The 19,769-nt window shown below is 44.4% G+C and overlaps 1 protein-coding gene across 1 annotated transcript; it reads left to right on the top strand.

Moving 5' to 3' along the window:
- The first annotated feature begins 603 nt into the window (after window positions 1-603).
- ifnphi1 (interferon phi 1) lies at window positions 604-18,688 on the top strand. Its single transcript, XM_030736687.1, has 5 exons — window positions 604-726; window positions 17,937-18,020; window positions 18,096-18,270; window positions 18,353-18,414; window positions 18,499-18,688. Exons 1-5 carry the CDS (start codon window positions 604-606, stop codon window positions 18,682-18,684), a joined length of 630 nt encoding a protein of 209 aa, XP_030592547.1. The 3' UTR covers window positions 18,685-18,688.
- The last annotated feature ends 1,081 nt before the right edge of the window (window positions 18,689-19,769 follow it).

Here is a 19,769-nt window from a genome sequence, read left to right as displayed (position 1 = left end):
GATGATGTCATCAGTGATGTCACAGGATCTCAGCTTTCAGAAAGTGAACCTGAGAGCTGAAAGTGAAAGCAGTGATGTCATCGCCGCAGAGATGGGTCCCTCTGGCTGGTTTTTGTTTTCAGTCTCCCTCTCGACCAATCACAGGGCTGCAGTACAGACTGTTTTCTCAGCAGGTTTCCATTAGTGTCCTTCAGTGTTTCTGTTTTAATCCTTCAATGTGAAACTCAGAATCATCATGAACTGGATTTAATTTGGAAAATGAAATAAAGTGATGTGATGAGGGAAAAGCTGTTGAAAAAGAAGACTTACAGTAATTTATGAGACATATTTCAACTTTCAACCCTTAAAAAAAAATATTTCTTGTAATCTGTTACCAACTAACTAACTTGGACTGTCCAGGGAATGATTAGGCGGAGTCCACCTGAGCGATTCACCAATCAGAGCGCAGACACGCAGCAGCTCAGTGAGGGAAGAGAAACTGACTTTCTTTTTCTGTTTCCTGTTTGGGAAATAAAAGCCTGAACTCTCCTCAGCAGCATGGACACACAGACAGCTCAGCTCTGCACAGCACCTTCATCCATCATCATCATCATCATCATCATTATGGTTGCCTGGACCGGTCTGCTCTTCATGCTCTGCGGCACCCTGACCTCTGCCGTCTCCTGTGATTGGCTCACACAATACAAAAGTGTGAGCAATGACACCCAGGTTCTCCTCAAACTCATGGTGAGTGCAACAATGACACCAGGTCCTCAAAGAGGTCTTTAAAACAGTCTGTGAGTCCTTTATGAGTTTCCATGTTCTTCAAAGATATTCCAGGACTGCATAAATATATTTTATGAATTCTTTAATGAATTCACTGCATCCTCAAAAAGATTCTAGGAATCCTGGAAGAGTTTCCAGGAGTTTTTAAAGTGATTGTAAGAGTTGTTAAAGAGATTCCTGAAGTGCTGGAGAGCATTTTCAGGGTCCTTGAATTGAAGAGTCTCTGTAAGAGGTTTCCAGTGATTCTTCAGGACATGAAGAGGACACATGTTTACATACGTGATGCATCTTAGTCTCAAAGTGTTCCTTCATAACAATAAAATGTTAGAATGGGAACCAAAGCGATGCATTCAGAGCCTGTAGGATGTTTCTAAACAACACTGGTCACATGTTTAGCGTGTAGGTTTCCATGTATGGGCACAGGTTAAAAACCCATGCAGGTGTAACCGGTGGCTTCTTCTACCGTTCTCTGCCTTGTGTGGATTAATGATCAGATCAGGCCACTGACATGATTTGGAGGCGATCTCCGTTTATTTCTGATGAAACAGTAAACAAACATCACAGTCTGGTTGGTGACGATTGCTTTAAGCCCCTACACCAGGGGTCGGCAACCTGTAATCCGGAAAGAGCCATTTGAACCCGGTTTCCACGGAAAACAAAACAGTGAGAGCCGCAAATACTCGCGGAAGCCGGTAGCGGCTACCGCGAGTGACGCATATATTGAGAAACGAAAATAAATAAATAGATAAATAAAATGATTTTATTTTAATATTTCAAGATCACAACAATGTTCCAATTTAAAACTACAACAAAAACTGAACTGACAAAAATAAAATGCACTTCAATTGGATACTTATAATTTACTTCCGCGAGCCGCACAGAGCTGCAGATTAAGCCTGAATGAGCCGCGGGTTGCCGACCCCTGTCCTACACAAACAAAACACACAAAGACATTATTGTCTAGTACAGCCGGATTTACGATTACTAAACTTCCTAAACCTTCGCTCACCATTCCCGCCGAATGCCACAGGAAGAAGGGGGAGGGTGAGCGTGAAACTGCTCCTTATAAAGGAGCTGTCCCAGAAGATTAAACGTAGGGGTACAGAAAACAGTAACAAAGAAAGGTTCCGCACACCAACCGGAGCTACACAACCATGTTGGGTAAGGTGAATAAAATAATTCTATATAAATAAATATGAACATAACAGGCAGAGACAGCTATAAACTATAAACACTATTAACAAAGAATTGGCATTGTTACACAGGGTTAGTAACCAGCTCAGTGTACTGTGGGCCTGCAGTGACATGACTGTTTGTCATGTTTTCAAGATGGCGCCGTTGTGTGTGTCCTGCCATCTGTCGCTCTCTCTCATCTGTTATTTAGAATAGAATAGAATAGAATGCCTTTATTGTCATTATACAGGATGTACAATGAGATTGGAGGGCCACTCCTGTTCAGTGCCATGTAACAGAAAATCAAACTCTCTAAAATGAAAATAAAAATATTATAAAAATATTATAATCTAGTATAATCAATCAATATGATCAATATGCGATATTTCTTCTATTTGGTGTATTATTTTTTAGATCCGTTTCACCGCTGCATGTGTATGATCGTTAAGCCCTTTTAAATCTTCTACATGATGTGAATGGACAATTGAATTTCCAGCCACCTCCTCAGTTCTCTATTCCTCCTTACCTGCGGCGTTCTCCCACCATCTTTTTTCCTACTACTCATCGCCGCAGAAGACGGGGTAAGAGAAGCGTTCGGCTGGTGAAGCTTCAAACCCACCTGGCGCAGTTTTTGGACTGCTCTCCGACTTTTTTTCTCCCTAGGACTCCTCGACCATTTTGCCACTAGGACGTGCGGTGCCCTGTGGAGTTTTGTTATCACTGGCTTCAACCGGTGTCTTTTGATGTTGGCCTTATTCCCTGCCGTCGACATTTGTAGATGGAGCCACAATCTTCGCCCTCTTGGTCGTTCGGCTCGGGAAATGGATCAGGCCTCCATTTGTATGGCCCTGTTGAATACCAGATCTCTTGCCAACAAAACTTTTATTTTAAATGACTTTTCCGTTCCCATTCTCTCACTGGTGTAGTCTACATTTTTGTAGTGGGTATCTGTGCTTAGAAACAAAAATACATGGGTTAGTACAATGTAATAGACAATTTATTTTGATTTTTAAGCATATTTAACATTGCTTAACATGCTTAGATTTGAGTAAATGTACGACAAACTGTACAACAGTGTGCTTTGTATAAAAAACACGTAGAATTTATAAAAAAGTATAAAAGCAAAACATGTTTAAGTATTAAGTAGAGTACTATAGAAAAAACAAGATGAACCAACTGAATATGTCTGTCATACTGGCAGGTTCTTCTAAAGCTGCCTCTGTGACTTCAGGGGCTGCTGGTTTATAAAACCATTCAAAAGTGTAGCTTGTTTTCTCATCATTTTCAGAAACCTTCTAGCTCAAATGTGTCAGACTCAAGGCCTGTGGGCCACATCTGGCCAGTCTAATTTTATACAGCCCGTGAGATGATTTCATATAACTATTAATAATAACCCGTGGGTAAATAGCACTCCCACCACCTGTACTACAAATCCCACAATGCACTGCAACAGCTACCGTGCAGGACAAGATTTGTGGACCTGTTTTTGGTGGTATCAGTGACACTTTAAGCCGCGTTTCCATACAGGACGACTCGGCACGGGTCGCCTCGACTCGTTTGACGGCGTTTCCATTAGTAACTGGTACAAGTTTGCGGATACTTTTTCGTACCCACTCACCCGAGGTTCTGAGCGATACGAGACGATACAAAAATGTGACGCGGAGGACAGCATGCTACTGATTGGCCCGGGAGTGTCCTCACCATTGGAGGCATGAGAGTGACTCAGCCTGCCATTTTTAAAACCCGACAGCAAGAAACTGGAGGCACAAAGCACCAGTTGAATCCCCAGACCGACAGTTTGCAGCAGTAGTTTTGCAACATGAGAGCCATCTGAAACGCTCACACAGCATACATATTATAACCCTGTACTGCCGGGGCGATCGCCGCTGAAGCACCGTTACCTGCCCCTACCAGCCGAACAGCTGGTTAGCACAGAGCCGGAGGGCTGATCAAAGGAACTTTGAATTACCGTAATAACGCGACTGTTTGTCCTATCGGAAAAATTCAAACAGTTTCTGAAAGCTGAGAAACTGCACTTCACAACCAACATAGGGCATTACTGTGGTGTTATTACGGTAATTGTTGCCGTAAGTCCGTGAACGGTGGCTCTTTTGAAGTACACTGAGCCGATTATGTTCAGGGTATAGGGTTATACTTAACAATGATAACCTTCATCCATTAACACATTTACAGGGACTTATGCATGATGATGATATTAAACTGGCATTAGCTGTTAGCTTGCCTCTATCTCATCTATTGTTGTGTTGTGTTTTGAGCCGCACAAGAGTCACGTCATGAGACTACTACCCGCGCTGCTATATCGACTCCACCCACACTGTGGTGGTCCTCAATTGCAATGAAAACACAACACAACCGTGCCGAGTTGTGTTGACCGAGTCGACCCGTGCCGAGTCGTCCCGTATGGAAAAGCGGCTTTGATCAGTGGATAAAAATATCGGTCAGCACTTTTTACAGTAACATTTAAGCTGCCTGACCTCCAAAAATGGCCAAACAAAAAGTGGGAAACAGGGATTTTCCAAAGAGGTGGGAGGCAGAGGACCCCATCTGACATCGGAGGTAAACCGTGTGTCTCTTTTCCTCGCCTGCGATGTGTGGAGAAAAGAGCAGATTGTATCTTCTCCCGTATCTGTCCCACCAGAGGGAGACCTGCACAGGTGAGCTGATGGTGCGTCACTGCGTCACACGACATGAAACGCTGCGCAGCAAAGTCCTGAAGCAGTGGCGGATGTAGGATTTTTCTGAATAAGGGGCCATCAAGGGGCCACAGTATTCATAGAGTGGCCAAGTATTTTTGGTAGATGTGGTGATATACAGAGCAATAAAAATGAAAGCCATTACATTAACGTTATGGTAAATCTTATCACCATGAGGTGTAAGAATTCAGTGAACTTATGTGCCATTTCACTAAATAACAATATCAGACATTTCATAGATTACAGCATTAACTGTTGTTGCTCTCCCTAAATGATTTCTGACCTGATGAAAAGGGGCTGGAGCTGTCCTGCTCCTGACCAGCCTCTGGTCTGCTGTGTCCTGCTGCTCTCTCCCTCCTCTCACGCTGCACATCTTCAGCTGCAGACTCACTGTTTTGCTCAAAAACTGCTGAATTCCCACCTGAGACTGACCCTTTCTTTTCATATTCTTCTCTATCACTGCCAAACATTATAGTTAATGTTAACACACTAATGCAAATTACAAAGAAGTACATGAAGTAGTGAAATGCTAACATTCATGTGCAAACACAAGTAGGGCCTCAGTTAATATTACTCTTAACTAACTTTGCTTCTTAATTTAATGTTTATCAGACTTACGCTGTGTGACAGCTCTGAGTAAAAAGGGATTTATGACTTATCATTACCAACAAACTCCTCAAACTGGCATTGGTTGTCGGTTAAAAAAACTTTCTCCACAAGATCGTTCAGATCTTTTTCTTCTGTAAGCTTTATTCATGCTGGACATTCCTATTTGGCTCATTAGCGCTACTGGTGTCTCGGCATGGAATTGCATCCACCTATAATTTGATCCTCGTTCTCGGACAAAGGACAGATGAGTGACAGGACAGGGCAACTTCAGGGGGCCAATCAGATTTCAGATGGGGCCAATGCCCCTGTGGCCCCGCCCCTAGAACAGCCCCTGTCCTGAAGACAGAACGCGTCATAAGCACCGTAATGGGCTCGACACACGGGGAGCGACAAACGACAGCGACGAATGGGTCGCATCGCCACTGGGGTGAAACCGAACACACGGGACGCGATAGCGATGGCAGCTTTGCGAATCACGCTCTTACATCACTCGTCTCCAAGAAATGTGATTGGTTATGAAACTGGAGGGATTTAGACATTTTAAAAGCAGTCTGTGTCAGACTGCACTGCACCGCGCTGCACTCGGCCTCTCTGACCACGACATGATCCACCTGATCCCCGCGTACAGACAGAGGCTGAAGCTCTCAAAACCTGTGGTGAGGACAACAAAGCAGTGGACCCGTGAGGCTGTGGAGGAGCTCCGCACATGCTTCGAAACTACAGACTGGGACTCAATGAGGGCTGCCTGTGACAGTCTGGATGACTACACGGACACTGTAACCTCGTATATCCACTTCTGCGAGGACAGCATTGTGCCATCACGCACCAGGGTGAGTTATAACAGTGACAAACCCTGGTTTACTCCCAAACTGAAGCAGCTGTGGATAGAGAAGAGGGAGGCTTTTAAAAGTGGGGACAAAGACTGCTACAAAGAGGCCAAGTACAGGTTTAGCAAGGAAGTGGCCACTGCTAGATCACATCACTCTGAGAATATACAGCAGCAGATCTCAGAGAACGACGCGGCCTCTGTATGGAAAGGTTTTAGGCAGATTACCAACTACAAGCCTTAGGTGCCGTTTACACGAAGCCGTTTTCACTGGAAACGGTGTCGTTTTGATGCGTTTCAGCCTTTCGTTTACACGATGGCGTTTCAGAAACGATCCGCGTTTACACGAGGACATGTGAAACGATGAAAACGATGTAGTTCCCATGCCAGGCCACAAGTTGGCGTTGGTTTTCTCTTTGCAAAGTTTGTTTACGCAAGACGCGCATGTGTGGAGTGACACAGTAGGTAGTGCGGCAAATTGTTCATTACTTACAAAACGGCCAATGTGAGAGGTTTTGTGTGGACCGATGATGAGGTTGGATCGCTGCTGCACACAACGCTGAATTACAAAACGGTAAAAACACAGGAAAAGCATAAGAAGCACTCGTGAATCCGCGAGTACTGTTTATCAGTTTGCGCGTGCGCGAAAAACTGGCCGTCGCAACCATAGTGCGCATGTGCGAGTCGAGCGTTTTCAAATCACCCCGGTTTCAAGTGTTTACACGAAAACGCAAGCCGGTGCGTTTCTGAAACGCTCCACTCTGGACCCCGTTTCTGAAACACATCGTTTTCACTCTGTTGTCGTGTAAACAGAAGGGCGAAACGCATCAAAACGACACCGTTGTCGTGTAAACGCAAGGCCGAAACGCATCAAAACGACACCGTTTCAAAATGAAAACGGTCTCGTGTAAACGGCACCTAAAACCCCCCACTCCACAGACGACCTACAAACTGCAAATAGACTGAACGAGTTCTATTGTCGTTTTGATGGTCAGTTCAGCAGCCTTCACACCTCCACCAGTCCCAACTACAATACAGCCAACACAAATATTCACCCCCCAACCTCCCCCACTCCCCACACCTCAGAGAAGCCCACATCATCAAGGACTCCCACCCCAGAGTCCCCCTCCTCCCCCACCCCCACAGTCTTTTGTATTCAGGAGGACCAGGTGCTAAAGCAGTTCAGGAGTGTCAAAGCTCGCAAAGCTCCAGGTCCAGATGGTGTCTCACCTGCCACACTGAGACACTGTGCTAACGAGCTTGCCCCATTGTTCACGAACATCTTCAACTCCTCACTGGAGGCTTGCCACGTGCCTGTCTGCTTTAAAACCGCTACCATTGTTCCTGTCCCCAAGAAGCCAAGGATCACTGGACTAAATGACTACAGACCTGTGGCACTGACTTCTGTGGTCATGAAGTCATTTGAGCGTCTGGTGCTGTCCCACCTCAAGTCCCTCACAGCCCCCCTTCTGGACCCCCTGCAGTTTGCCTACAGAGCCAACAGGTCTGTGGACGACGCCATCAACCTGACTCTGCACTTCATCCTACAGCATCTGGACTCCCAGGGAACCTACGCCAGGATCCTGTTTGTGGACTTCAGCTCTGCCTTCAACACCATCATCCCTGATCTCCTCCAAGAAAAGCTGTCCCAGATGAACGTGCCTGATCCCATCTGCAGGTGGATCATTGACTTCCTGATGAACAGGAAGCAGCACGTGAGGCTGGGGAAGAATGTCTCGGACTCCCGGACCATCAGCACCGGCACTCCTCAGGGCTGTGTCCTCTCTCCTCTGCTCTTCTCCCTGTATACCAACTGCTGCACCTCTGACCACCAGTCTGTCAAGCTTATTAAGTTTGCAGACGACATGACTCTCATCGGACTCATCTCAGACGGGGACGAGTCGGCCTACAGGATGGAGGTCAAACGTCTGGCGTCCTGGTGCAGCCACAATAACCTGGTACTGAACGCCCAGAAGACAGTGGAGATTATAGTGGACTTTAGGAAGCACACAGCCCCTCTACCCTCCATCATCCTGACTGACACCCCCATCACCACAGTGGACTCTTTTCGCTTCCTGGGAACTACCATCACCCAGGACCTCAAGTGGGAGCCCACCATCACCTCTGTCATCAAAAAGGCCCAGCAGAGGATGTACTTCCTGCGGCAGTTGAAGAAATTCAACTTGCCAGCAAGGACCATGGTGCAGTTCTATACTGCCATCATTGAGTCCATCCTCACCTCCTCCATCACTGTGTGGTACGCTGGAGCCACCACTAGGGACAAACAGAGACTACAGCGCGTTGTGCACTCTGCTGAGAAGGTGATTGGCTGTAACCTCCCATCTCTCCAGGACCTGTACACCTCCAGGACACTGGGGCGTGCAGGTCGGATCACAGCCGACCACTCTCACCCTGGGCACAGACTTTTTGACCCTCTCCCCTCAGGCAGGAGGCTACGGTCCATACGGACCAGAACCTCCCGCCATAAGAACAGTTTCTTCCCCTCTGCTGTTGGACTCATGAACAATTACCCTAAGACTGTTACCACCACCCTCCACAAACGCTGATGACCCTATGTCTATGCACCTGTCTGACTGCACTGATGTACATATTAGTGGAATATAGTTTACATTCTTCTATCTTTTAATTAGTCTCTGCACTGTATATTTTGTAATTTTGTAATATTGTGCTATAGTTATAGCTCTAATATCTCTGTATATTTGCAATTTGTATACTTGTATATTGTCTTTTAGTTTTTATACTTATTTGTTTTTTTTTTCTGTAAGCACGAAGTACCGCAGCAATTTCCTAATGCTGTGAACCTGTTCACCCATATGGCAATAAAAACCTTCTGATTCTGATTCTGATTCTGATTCTGACACGGCAATAAAGATGAGGAGTCTAAAGATTTTATTGGAACTGACAGAAATCTTGCTGTTAAGTCTCTGCTACAAAAGAAAAAGACAACCTCGGGTTCATCCTCTCTATCGGTCTGTTTAACGTTAGTCTTGCACCAACAGGTTCTCACGGCTGCCTTTTATGTGTAACTCGATAATCACTGCATGAAGTGTCATATAATATAGGAAAGTCAAACACAGCTAAAACGATGCTTTCCTTCCTGCTGAAAGTGGTTGCAGACTGCAGCCTGTAGCATACTCTTCGCTCATTGGTCAGTCAATGAAACTCTTGCTGATTGGTTTAGTGCCACGCGACAGCGACAAAAGTAGAACATTTTCCAACTTTGTTGTGTCGCGTCGCCTGGTCGCGTGTGTACGTCTACATGTACGAGCACGAAATTTCACATGCACGAATGTCGCCGGTCGCTTAGCTGGAGGAGGGCAAGCGATTGTCGCCTCATCGCACAAGCTCCATAGGAAATGAATGGAGAGCGAGCAACGACGCTCCCCATGTGTCGAGCCCCTAATACATCTGTGCAGCTTCAGTGATGGGACCGCGTGATTACGCCTGTGATTGTCCAAAAAAACCCCCCCAAAAAACATAGCAGGTCTCCACCGCTTTTGCTGAGAGGCTGGACACACTGCGCAGTTTACGCAGCGTTTTTCCGACTGTGATGTGAATTTCTGCGCCTCACGGTCGGAAAAACGCTGCATAAACTGCGCAGTGTGTCATAGTGTGTTATATTTTAGTTAATCTGTTGAGGAAAACGTTGCTGTATTCCGACGATTCAAATTGGTATTGCTGAAAATTAAAACAATTTATTTTTAAGCCTGCAACTCAATTTTTGGTTACAGTCTATTTAACAGCATCGGAGAGGAGTAGTAAAGAGTTTGCACTGGTCCTTATAAGCGTATCACGTATCATTGGTCACTTTTAAGTGGTTATAGGGAACTTCACAAGCTTTTCTAGTGGGTATATGGCGTATACCAGCGTATCGCGTAGACTACACCACTGCATTCTCTGGATTTCCTCTTGCTGACAGAGACGTGGATGCAGCCAAGTGACAACAGCGCTTTCTCTGAGCTCCTCTCTTCTGGATGTTCTTTCTGCTCCAATCTACAGAGACAAGTTTAAATGCAGACTGCTACCTCCTATGTCCTACTCTTCTTTCGAATTGCAGCTGTTTGTTGTTGAATTTGTTTATCCAGTATTTTTTTTCTCTTCAGCTCTCAGCGGAGATGGACGCACTTTTCTTCTCTCCTCAGTCCTTCCTTTTCCCCCTGCTTTGCTGCTTTAGAGCCTCTCTTCACACAACTTCCGAACTGGAATTTATAATTATGGATCTGGTCAGCTGGTCTCTCAATGCTATTGTTTTGATCAAATTTTCACTATGAGGAGATTGGGGGAAGGAGAACCCTATTCCCTCTTATTAATTGACAAATCAGCTGGCTACGGTATGGTTCCTGTGTGGTGTGGAAGATGACGTGCCTGGCTGTATTGTTGATGGAGGACACACACATTTGGCTTATTGACACTGGGATTTCTCCGAATTGGACCTGGAGATACCTGGCTTGTCGTTACAATTCAGGAAGTGTGGGCAGCTGTCTGGCCTTGGTAAGGCTGCTTATGATGGGAACACGGGAAGGGTACAGACTCAAACTCAGACTCTGTATATCTGGAGCTGATTCTGAGGGTAAGATCTTGGAGATGTATGTATCTGTTTCTGCACGGCAAAGGAACGAACCAAGCAGATTCTGATGAATTGGATTTTTCTCCACAGAGAGGTGCCAGTAAGACTGAAGGCTGTCAACAAATTAATCAGTACAGTCTGTACCAAAACAAGTCGTAGAATCAGGAATTTGGCTCCCTGGCGGCCTTGGACTGCTGCTTATCAAATTGTCTTGTTTGTAAACAGATGCTCCTTATCTGTATTTCTGGTAGACCACACTCAGTTTTATTAATATTCATATCTGCTGTCCCTCTGATTATTTGGTATCTGAATTTTTAAGTCTTCTGACTTCTTTTAATTTAACTCAGATAGTTAATGGACCTACACATTATCTTGGACACACCCTGGACCTTGTTTTTTCTCCTGGGTTGTCCATTTATCGTTGTGAAATGTCTGAGACTGCTCTCTCAGACCATTTCTCTGTTATTTTTATTCTTGATGTTCCTCTCCTAAGAGATAAACCGTTGATGGCAGAGTTCTATAGTCATTTTTTTTTGTCTCCTTCAACAGCTGGGCAGTTTGCTACTGCTTTCATGGACTCTCAGCTACCTAACTTGGATGTACCAAGTACTTCCTTTTGTCCTGACAGCTTTATTGAATCTTTTTATGACATATGTAACATGATTTTGGACTCAGTTGCTCCCAGTACTTTTAAACCTGTTAGCCACAGAGCTGAGCCTTGGTTAAATGGTAACACTCATGCACCGAGGAGACAATGCCATAAAGCTGAACGTAAATGGAGGAAAAATAAATTACAAGTATCATTGGATATTCTTAGAGACAGTTTTGCTCAGTATCAGAGTTCAGTTAAGGAAGCAAAGTGTCAATTCCTGTCTAACCTTATTTCTACTAGTAATCACTCATCTAGGGCATTATTTCATACAATTGATTCTGTTTTTAATCCTCCAACCTCAGTTTCACTTGAGGCATCAGTCTCAGTGTGCAATAACTTCCTCTCACATTTTATCGAAAAGGTGGCTTCTGTGAGACACTCTTCTGTTATGCCCGATAGCTATAATTTAGCAGTTAGTCCTGCTTTGGCTGGCCTTGAGCAGTCTGAGCCAGTGTCCTGCTGTTTTTTAAAGAATTTAATTTTTCATATGAGGCCGACCAACTGTCCTCTTGACTGCCTTCCTTTTAAGGTGTCATCCTCGATAGCACTCTTTTTTTTTAGGCTCATGTCAAAAACCTCACTCGGTCTGCTTATGTTCACTTACGCAACATTAATCGTCTCCGTCCCTCTCTTACACCTGCCAGTACTGCAACTCTTGTCCACGCTCTTGTCACTTCTCGTTTGGATTACTGCAATTCACTTCTTGCTGGTCTACCACTCAAACTTCTCCGTCAACTCCAGATGGTTCAAAACTCTGCTGCACGTATCATTACCCAAACCTCCTCTACTCAACATATCACTCCCATCCTTCAGGACCTACACTGGCTTCCAATAGACTACCGTATCAAATACAAGATTCTTCTTCTCACCTTCAAATCTCTCCATAACCTTGCTCCCCCCTACATTGCTGCTCTAATCCATTCCTATACTCCCTCACGCCCACTTCGTTCTTCTTCATCACTGCTCCTCACTATACCTTCTGTCCGCTTAGCAACTATGGGGTCTAGAGCCTTTTGTCATACAGCACCCCATCTCTGGAACGCTCTACCGCAACCCCTAAAGGTCATAAACAGCTTATCTCTTTTTAAATCCCATTTAAAAACCCATCTGTTCAAACAAGCTTTTGGCCTGTAACTGTGTGGGTTCTAGGATTTTACCTTGGTCTTAACTAATTTGTTTTTCATTTTGTTTTGTTTATTGTGTAATTGTGCTTTCTCTTTTGCTGTTTCCTCTTTGATTGTTTTTTACCTGTAAGGCGACCTTGAGTGCCCTGAAAGGCGCCCATAAATAAAATGTATTATTATTATTAAGGTAATGAAGGAAGTGTTTGATACTGTTAGTCCTGTACTTGTGACTTTTATAAACTCCTGTCTTAGCTCAGGGACTGTGACCGGGATCTTTAAACACGCTATTGTGAGGCCCCTTCTTAAAAAGCCTCACTTAGATTCTTCAGTTTTATCTAATTTTAGACAAATTTCTCATTTATCCTATCTTTCAAAGATTTTAGACAAAATTGTCTCACAGCAATTATAGACCTTCTTAGTATCAACTGATATTTTTGAAAAATTTCAATCAGGCTTTAGATCTAGGCACAGTACTGAGACTGCCTTGTTGAAGATTCATGATATTGCTATGTCTGTTGATAATAGATGTCCTGTTATCGTAGTTCTGCTGGATCTTACAGCAGCCTTTAATAGGGTGGATCATTCCATTCTTCTGTCTCGACTGGAGCACTTCGTTGGTATTTGCGGTTCCGCCTTGAAGTGGTTCACTTCTTACTTGAAAGATAGAATGTTTTCTGTTATGATTAATAATGTATTTTATTCATATGCACCTCTTTTATGTGGAGTTCCTCAGGGTTCTATCCTTGGTCCTCTTTAATTTTCTTATATATGCTGCCATTTGGGGGCAGTTATATCAGCGCATAAAGTATCTTTTCACTGTTATGTGGATGATTTACAAATTTATTTGGCTCTTAAACCACATATGGCTAATCCGATTTTATCTTTTATTGATTGTATAACTGATGTTAAAAATGGCTATGTGAAAACTTTTTGTTTTTAAATCATCAAAAAACATCAGTGTTTTGCCCTTTATAGAATAGTATAGAATGCCTTTATTGTCATTATACAGGATGTACAATGAGGTTGGAGGGCCACTCCTGTTCAGTGCCATGTAATAGAAAGTCAAACTCTCTAAAATAAAAATAAAAATAAAAATATAATAATCTAATATAATCTAAAAATATACAGAAAATAAAACACAATTTATAAAATATACGGAAAATAAAATGTATAAAAATATATACAGAAAATAAAATGTATTAAAAATACAGAAAATAAGAGAATGTGTGAAAAAATATATATACATTGTAAAAAATAAAATAAGTGTATACATATAGTAATGAAGATGGTGAATATTGCACTTGGTGGATGAATACTGGATATTACACAATATAGGAGTGATAGATATTGTTCAGTATGAATAATATAATATTGCACAGAGATGTGGGTGTTGCACAGTTACAGTGGGTGAGTGTGAGAGTTCAGGGTGGTGATTGCTCTGGTGAAGAAACTGTTCCTGAGTCTGTTTGTTATGGCTTTGATGCTCCTGTAGTGCCTGCCAGAGGGCAGCAGGTCAGAGGTCAAAGCCAGGGTGTGAGCTGTCCTTGATCATGTTCCTGGTTCTGCTGGTGCAGCGGGAGGTGTAGATGTCCATCAGGGAGGGGAGAGGACAGCCAACGATTCTTTGTGCTGTCTTGACTACCCTCTGAAGCCTGACCCTGTCTGCCTCAGTGCAGCTGCCGTACCATACTGTGATACAGTACGTCAACAAGCTCTCAGTGGATGAGCGGTAGAAGGTCAGCAGCAGGTTTGAGTCCAAGCTGTTCTTCCTAAGGACCCTCAGGAAGTGAAGTCACTGCTGAGCCTTCTTGATAACAGCTGTGATGTTATCTGACCAAGAGAGATCAGCAGAGATGAGGACACCAAGAAACCTGAAGGTGTGGACCCTCTCCACACGCTCCCCGTTGATGTAGAGGGGAGCTGGGTCAGTCCTGTGCTTCCTGAAGTCGATGATGATCTCTTTGGTTTTCATGGTGTTCAGTACCAGGTTGTTCTCTGAACACCAGGCTGTCAACTTCAAGACCTCCTCTCTGTAAGCTGCCTCATCTCCCTTCGAGATGAGTCCGACCACTGTGGTGTCATCAGCAAATTTGACGATGAGGTTGTTATTGTGGGCCGGACTGCAGTCATGGGTGTAGAGGCAATACAGGAGGGGGCTCAGCACACAGCCCTGTGGGGAGCCAGTGCTCAGTGTGTGGGTGGAGGAGAGATGGGGGCCAAGTCTCACAGTCTGGGGCTGGTTGGTTAAGAAGTCCTTGATCCAGGAACATGTGAGAGGGGGGAGGCCCAGGGGGTGCAGTTTGGTGGTGAGACTGCTTGGGCCAGGGAGAGGTTGAAAATCCTGGTGAGAATCAGGGTGAGCTGGTGGGCACACGCTCTGATCACCTTGCCAGGTACTCCGTCTGGTCCAGCAGCCTTCCTGGGGTTCACTGCCAGGAGCACGCGTCGTACCTCATGCTCCTGGACAGTGAGTGGGGTGGAGCATGGTGGCGGGGGACAGGGCCGGAGCAGATGGGGGGTCCTGAGGTGTCTCAAAGCGAGCAAAGACACAGTTAAGTTCCTCTGCTAGTGACACACTCAGGTCTCCTGCAGTCACATCACAGCCTCTGAAGTTTGTGATGTTCTGAATGCCCTGCCACACCTCCCGTGTGTTATTGCTGGACAGATGGGACTCTATTCTCCTCCTGTAGTCCGTCTTGGCTTTTTTAATTCCTCTTTTCAGGTCAGCTCGAGCAGCACTGTACAGAGCTCTGTCACCTGACCTGAAGGCAGCATTGCGGGCTTTAAGGAGTGAACGGACCTGGCTGTTCATCCAGGGTTTCTGGTTAGGGAAAACCCGGATGTTTTTGCTAACAGTCACATTTCCGATACAGAACTTAATGTAGTCCAGTACCGTCCCTGTGAATGTTTCTAGGTCCTCGTGTTCGAATAAGTCCCAGTCTGTGTATGCAAAGCAGTCCTGTAGGTCGGAGAGTGCGTTTTCAGGCCAGGTTGTAATGGTTTTTACAGTAGGCCTGGCTCTCCGTCTGAGGGGGGTGTATGCTGGGGTGAGCAGCAGGGAAAGATGGTCGGACTGGCCGAGGTGGGGGAGGGGTTTGGCTCTGTAAGCGTGCTTAATGTTGGAGTAAACATGGTCAAGAGTGTTCTCCCCTCTTGTAGAACATTTGACATGTTGGTGGAATTTCGGGAGTACAGTCTTTAAGTTGGCCTTGTTAAAGTCTCACGAGAAAAAGAACACCGTCGGGGTGGACCCGCTGCTGTTTATTAATGGTGTTCAGCAGGAGAGAGAGCGCCATGCTAACATTAGCATCAGGAGCTATATACACAGCTGTGACGTTCACTACTGTTAGCTCTCTAGGCAGAAAAAAAGGCCGACATCTTACAGACATGTACTCGAGGTCTGGGGAACAATGTTTGTCTATGATTGTTCCGTTGTTACACCAGTCCTCATGCACGTAAATACAGAGACCCCCTCCCCTGCTCTTACCGGAGTCCTTTGTCCGATCCCCGCGTAGCAGAGTGCGGCCTGCTAGCTGCACGCTAGCATCGGGAATCTGCGGGGTAAGCCAGGTCTCAGTGATAATTGTTACACAACAGTCACGAACATAGTGATTTCCAGCCAGCTCTAACTCTAGGTTTTCATTTCATTTACCATGGACCTGGCATTGGAGAGCTACAGGCTCAGCAGAGGAGGCCTGTGTGGTTGGCGTTTCAGCTTAAGCATAACGCCAGACCTGCAGGCCTGCTTCTGCTTCCTCTCCTTACACAAACCAGCCAGGAACCCACTGAATGGTTTCAACAAAGTTCTTAATTTATTACAAAAATTGTTTCCAAAAAATGATAAACAAAAGTCAACAAACCAAACTTCAACTCAGGCAGGAACTCGAACACAAAACTAAAACCCACAAACAAGACAAGAGGGAAACTTAAATAGTAGCTGATCAGATCACTGCTGCCAAACACAAGGGGGTAAACAACTAACAAACCAACACAAACTAACAAACAAAACTTAATTAACAAACAAATACTAATCAGAATACTAAGTACTTTTAAATTAAACAAATACTATTACAACTGGCCAAAACAGTCCAAACAGAAGATAACAAAACAAATAACAAACAAATTCCCCCCTCCCCTTACAAACAAATGGTAAAACCCACTAAGGAGTTTATGCCGGACATATAAGGAGAAGGGCAGCTGGAGTTCCTTGTGGTCCTCCAGCAGCAGCTCCATAGAAACTGACAACTCAAACAAAAGAGAAATTAATCATTGCATATTAACCACAAAATAGCAAACTGACACCTAAGGTTAACTAAATGTGTGTACTGCAAATAGTCAACTAAGGATTCAGGCTAACTAAAGCATTAATTGAAAATCTAAATTACACAATTAATATATAAATACACTTTAAGAATAAAAATATACACCAGTTACCAACCATAATCAGCTTTAGTGTGGGTGACAGCAGGTACAGGTGTTACAGGGATGTTATGTGTGTAGTGAAAATCACTTGATACTGATATATTGGGCCGGTAGCCAATGTCCACAAGATCCTGGCATGTGTAGCAGTTGTTTGCGGAGACCAATGCACAAAAACTAACAAATAAGAAATACAAAAAGTACAAAAAAGAGCACCGAAAGTAAGAGCCATGAGCCGCTGCATCTGAGCTCGCCGCCATCTTGGAGTGAAAAACCTTTAAGTTAAACACTACAGTTAGAAATCTTGGGGTGCTATTTGATCAGGAATTCAATTTTGACAAACAGATTAATTCTGTAGTCAAAACTAGTTTTTATAATTTGCGTCTACTGGCTGAAGTCAAATCTTTTGTAGATCGCACTGATTTAGAGAGGGCGATTCACACTCTTATTAGTTCCAGACTTGACTATTGCAACAGCCTCTATGTTGGTGTTCGTCAGTCTTTTTTGAGACGACTTCAGCTTGTCCAAAATGTAGCTGCTCATCTCTTAACTAACACCCCTAGATGTGAACATAATTACGCCTATTTTGTTCAATCTCCATTGGCTTCCTGTTCATTATAGAATTAATTCTAAAATCTTGTTGCTTGTTTTTAAAGTGCTGAATGGATTAGCCCCACCGTACTTATAAGATCTTTTAAGTTTTTCTGTATATGAGAGATCTTTGAGGTCCTCAAATCATCTTTTACTAGATGTTCTGAGAACCAGGTTAAAACATTGGGGTGATTGGGTCTTTACACTGGCCGCACCCTGACTCTAGAACAGCCTTCCCTTAGATTTTCGGCTAATTTCTGATCTGAAAATTTTTAAATCTAAACTTAAGACTTATTTGTTTAAATAGGTTTTTAATACCATGCAGTGGAACGATCTTGTTTTGTGTTTCAAGTATGTAATGTTATTGTATATTTAATGTAATTTTATTGTAAAGTGCTTTGGTCACCTTAGTTGGTTGTGTTAAGCGCTATATAAATGAATAAATGAAATGAAGCTCCGTCTCTTCCTGTTTCAGGGCGATCAGCTGACTGCACAGGACACTTCAGCGCCTGCGCTTTGTTTCCCCAGCAATCTCTACGAGAACATCAGAAAGTCTGAGGTACGTCTCTGACGCAATCACCTCTGTCAGCCAATCAGACACCTGCAGCTCACACCTGTCTCTCTGTCTGTCCAGGTGGAGTCAAAGCTGGTTTTCATCAGAGACAGTCTCAAGCTCATTTCCTGTCTGTATCGCCATGACAACCTGTCCTCCGCTCCCTGGGACGCCGACAGGACCGAGCGCTTCCTGACGGTCATCCACAGACAGATAACGGAAGTGAACGCGTGCGTAAGTGAACGCCTCCTTTCCCGTCACGTGTTCAGCTGCAGGTTTTCCTTCCAAACACACAAACAATCGGACGTGTTTTTGTCTCCAGGTGTCGCCGAGCAGAGCAGCGGACAGCAGTCTGAAGCGCTACTACGGGAGACTGGCCAACAGTACTGTGTCCTGCGCTGTAAGTACTGCAGTACTCACTGCGTTACTGTGTGCGGTGACCGTAGTACTGACTGTAGTACTAACTGTAGTACTGTGTGTACAGGGTTGCAGTACTGCGTCGTGGGATCTGCTCAGGATGGAGACCAAACTGCGCCTGGATCAGCTGGAGCTGCTCGTGGCCTCCATCATCAGAGGTTCAGCTGCTCCCAGCAGGAGGCGCTCTGCAGCACAACAGCAGCACAACAGCAACTCTGACACAGCGTCTGAGGACTCTGGCGACTGTTTCTGATGGTTTCTACTGTTCATTTATTAGGAATTGTTATTTATTTAGAATATTTATTTAGTTTTCTATTTATTTATTTAATTGCTGTTTGTTTTTAATCCCATTTTATTTGTAAACTTTGCTGGAAATGAATCTTTCAGAGCAGTGGTTCCCAAAGTGTGGGCCACAGTAATAACATAAATTCAACTTGAAATTATTCACAAGTATGTATAGCTCTACTCAGGAGGTAGAGCAGGGGCCTATTCTAGGAAGCAGGTTTAGCTCCAACTCTGGTTTGTTGACCCTAAAATGAGGAAACTCTAACTCCAACTCTGAGTCAGTTACCATGGTAACAGGCTCTGTGACCCTCACCTGGCAGATTTTATCCAACAACCTCTGAGTGTCTCTCTGACTCCGCCCCTCCTGCTGCACCTGAACCACCTGTCTGACACTCCCGTTCATTTCCTCCTTCATAAAGTGGCTGTCAGAGCGTCAGAGCAGCGAATTCATCTGCAGACGTTTATGTTTCTACAAGCTCTGAAATCCCAGTTAGACGTTAGTTTGTTATTTTGTAACATGAAGCTTTTACAGTCGTTCACTCGTCAACAGGCTGTAAGGACGGAGACAGTGATGATGTCACGCATTTATAATGAGGCAGCTGCAGCTGCCAGACTGTCAGTCAGTTCCTCTGAAACATTTACTGTAGTTACTGCAGCATCACTGTTACATCACACTGATCTGGATGAAGCTGCTGACACACAACATACCGATCAGTGATCAATGATCGATCATTGGTCGTGTTGGAAAAGCTCACTGATGGAAAAATGTCTGATCCTGGAGATGATGGGAATGTTTGAGTGAAGATGAGGCTGAAATGATGAAGACTTCAAACTGAACTAAATGGATTTAAAGTGACTGAAATCAACATTTACAAAGTTCTGCTGTCTAAAATTCAGAGTATGAATCTCCACATATTTTCAATGAAAATCACCTAAATCTGTGATCAGAGGCTCTGTAACAGATCAGCAAACCGTGTCCGAGTCCACCTGCACAGCAGGAGGATCCAAACGGATCAGGATCACGGATTCAGACCGGATAAGGTCCAGATCGCG

The sequence above is a fragment of the Archocentrus centrarchus genome, chromosome 8, assembly GCF_007364275.1.
Source record: "Archocentrus centrarchus isolate MPI-CPG fArcCen1 chromosome 8, fArcCen1, whole genome shotgun sequence".
Classification (NCBI taxonomy): Eukaryota; Metazoa; Chordata; class Actinopteri; order Cichliformes; family Cichlidae; genus Archocentrus; species Archocentrus centrarchus.
Note: the sequence above shows the minus strand (reverse complement) of the source record. Positions and strands in the feature narration are given on the sequence as shown.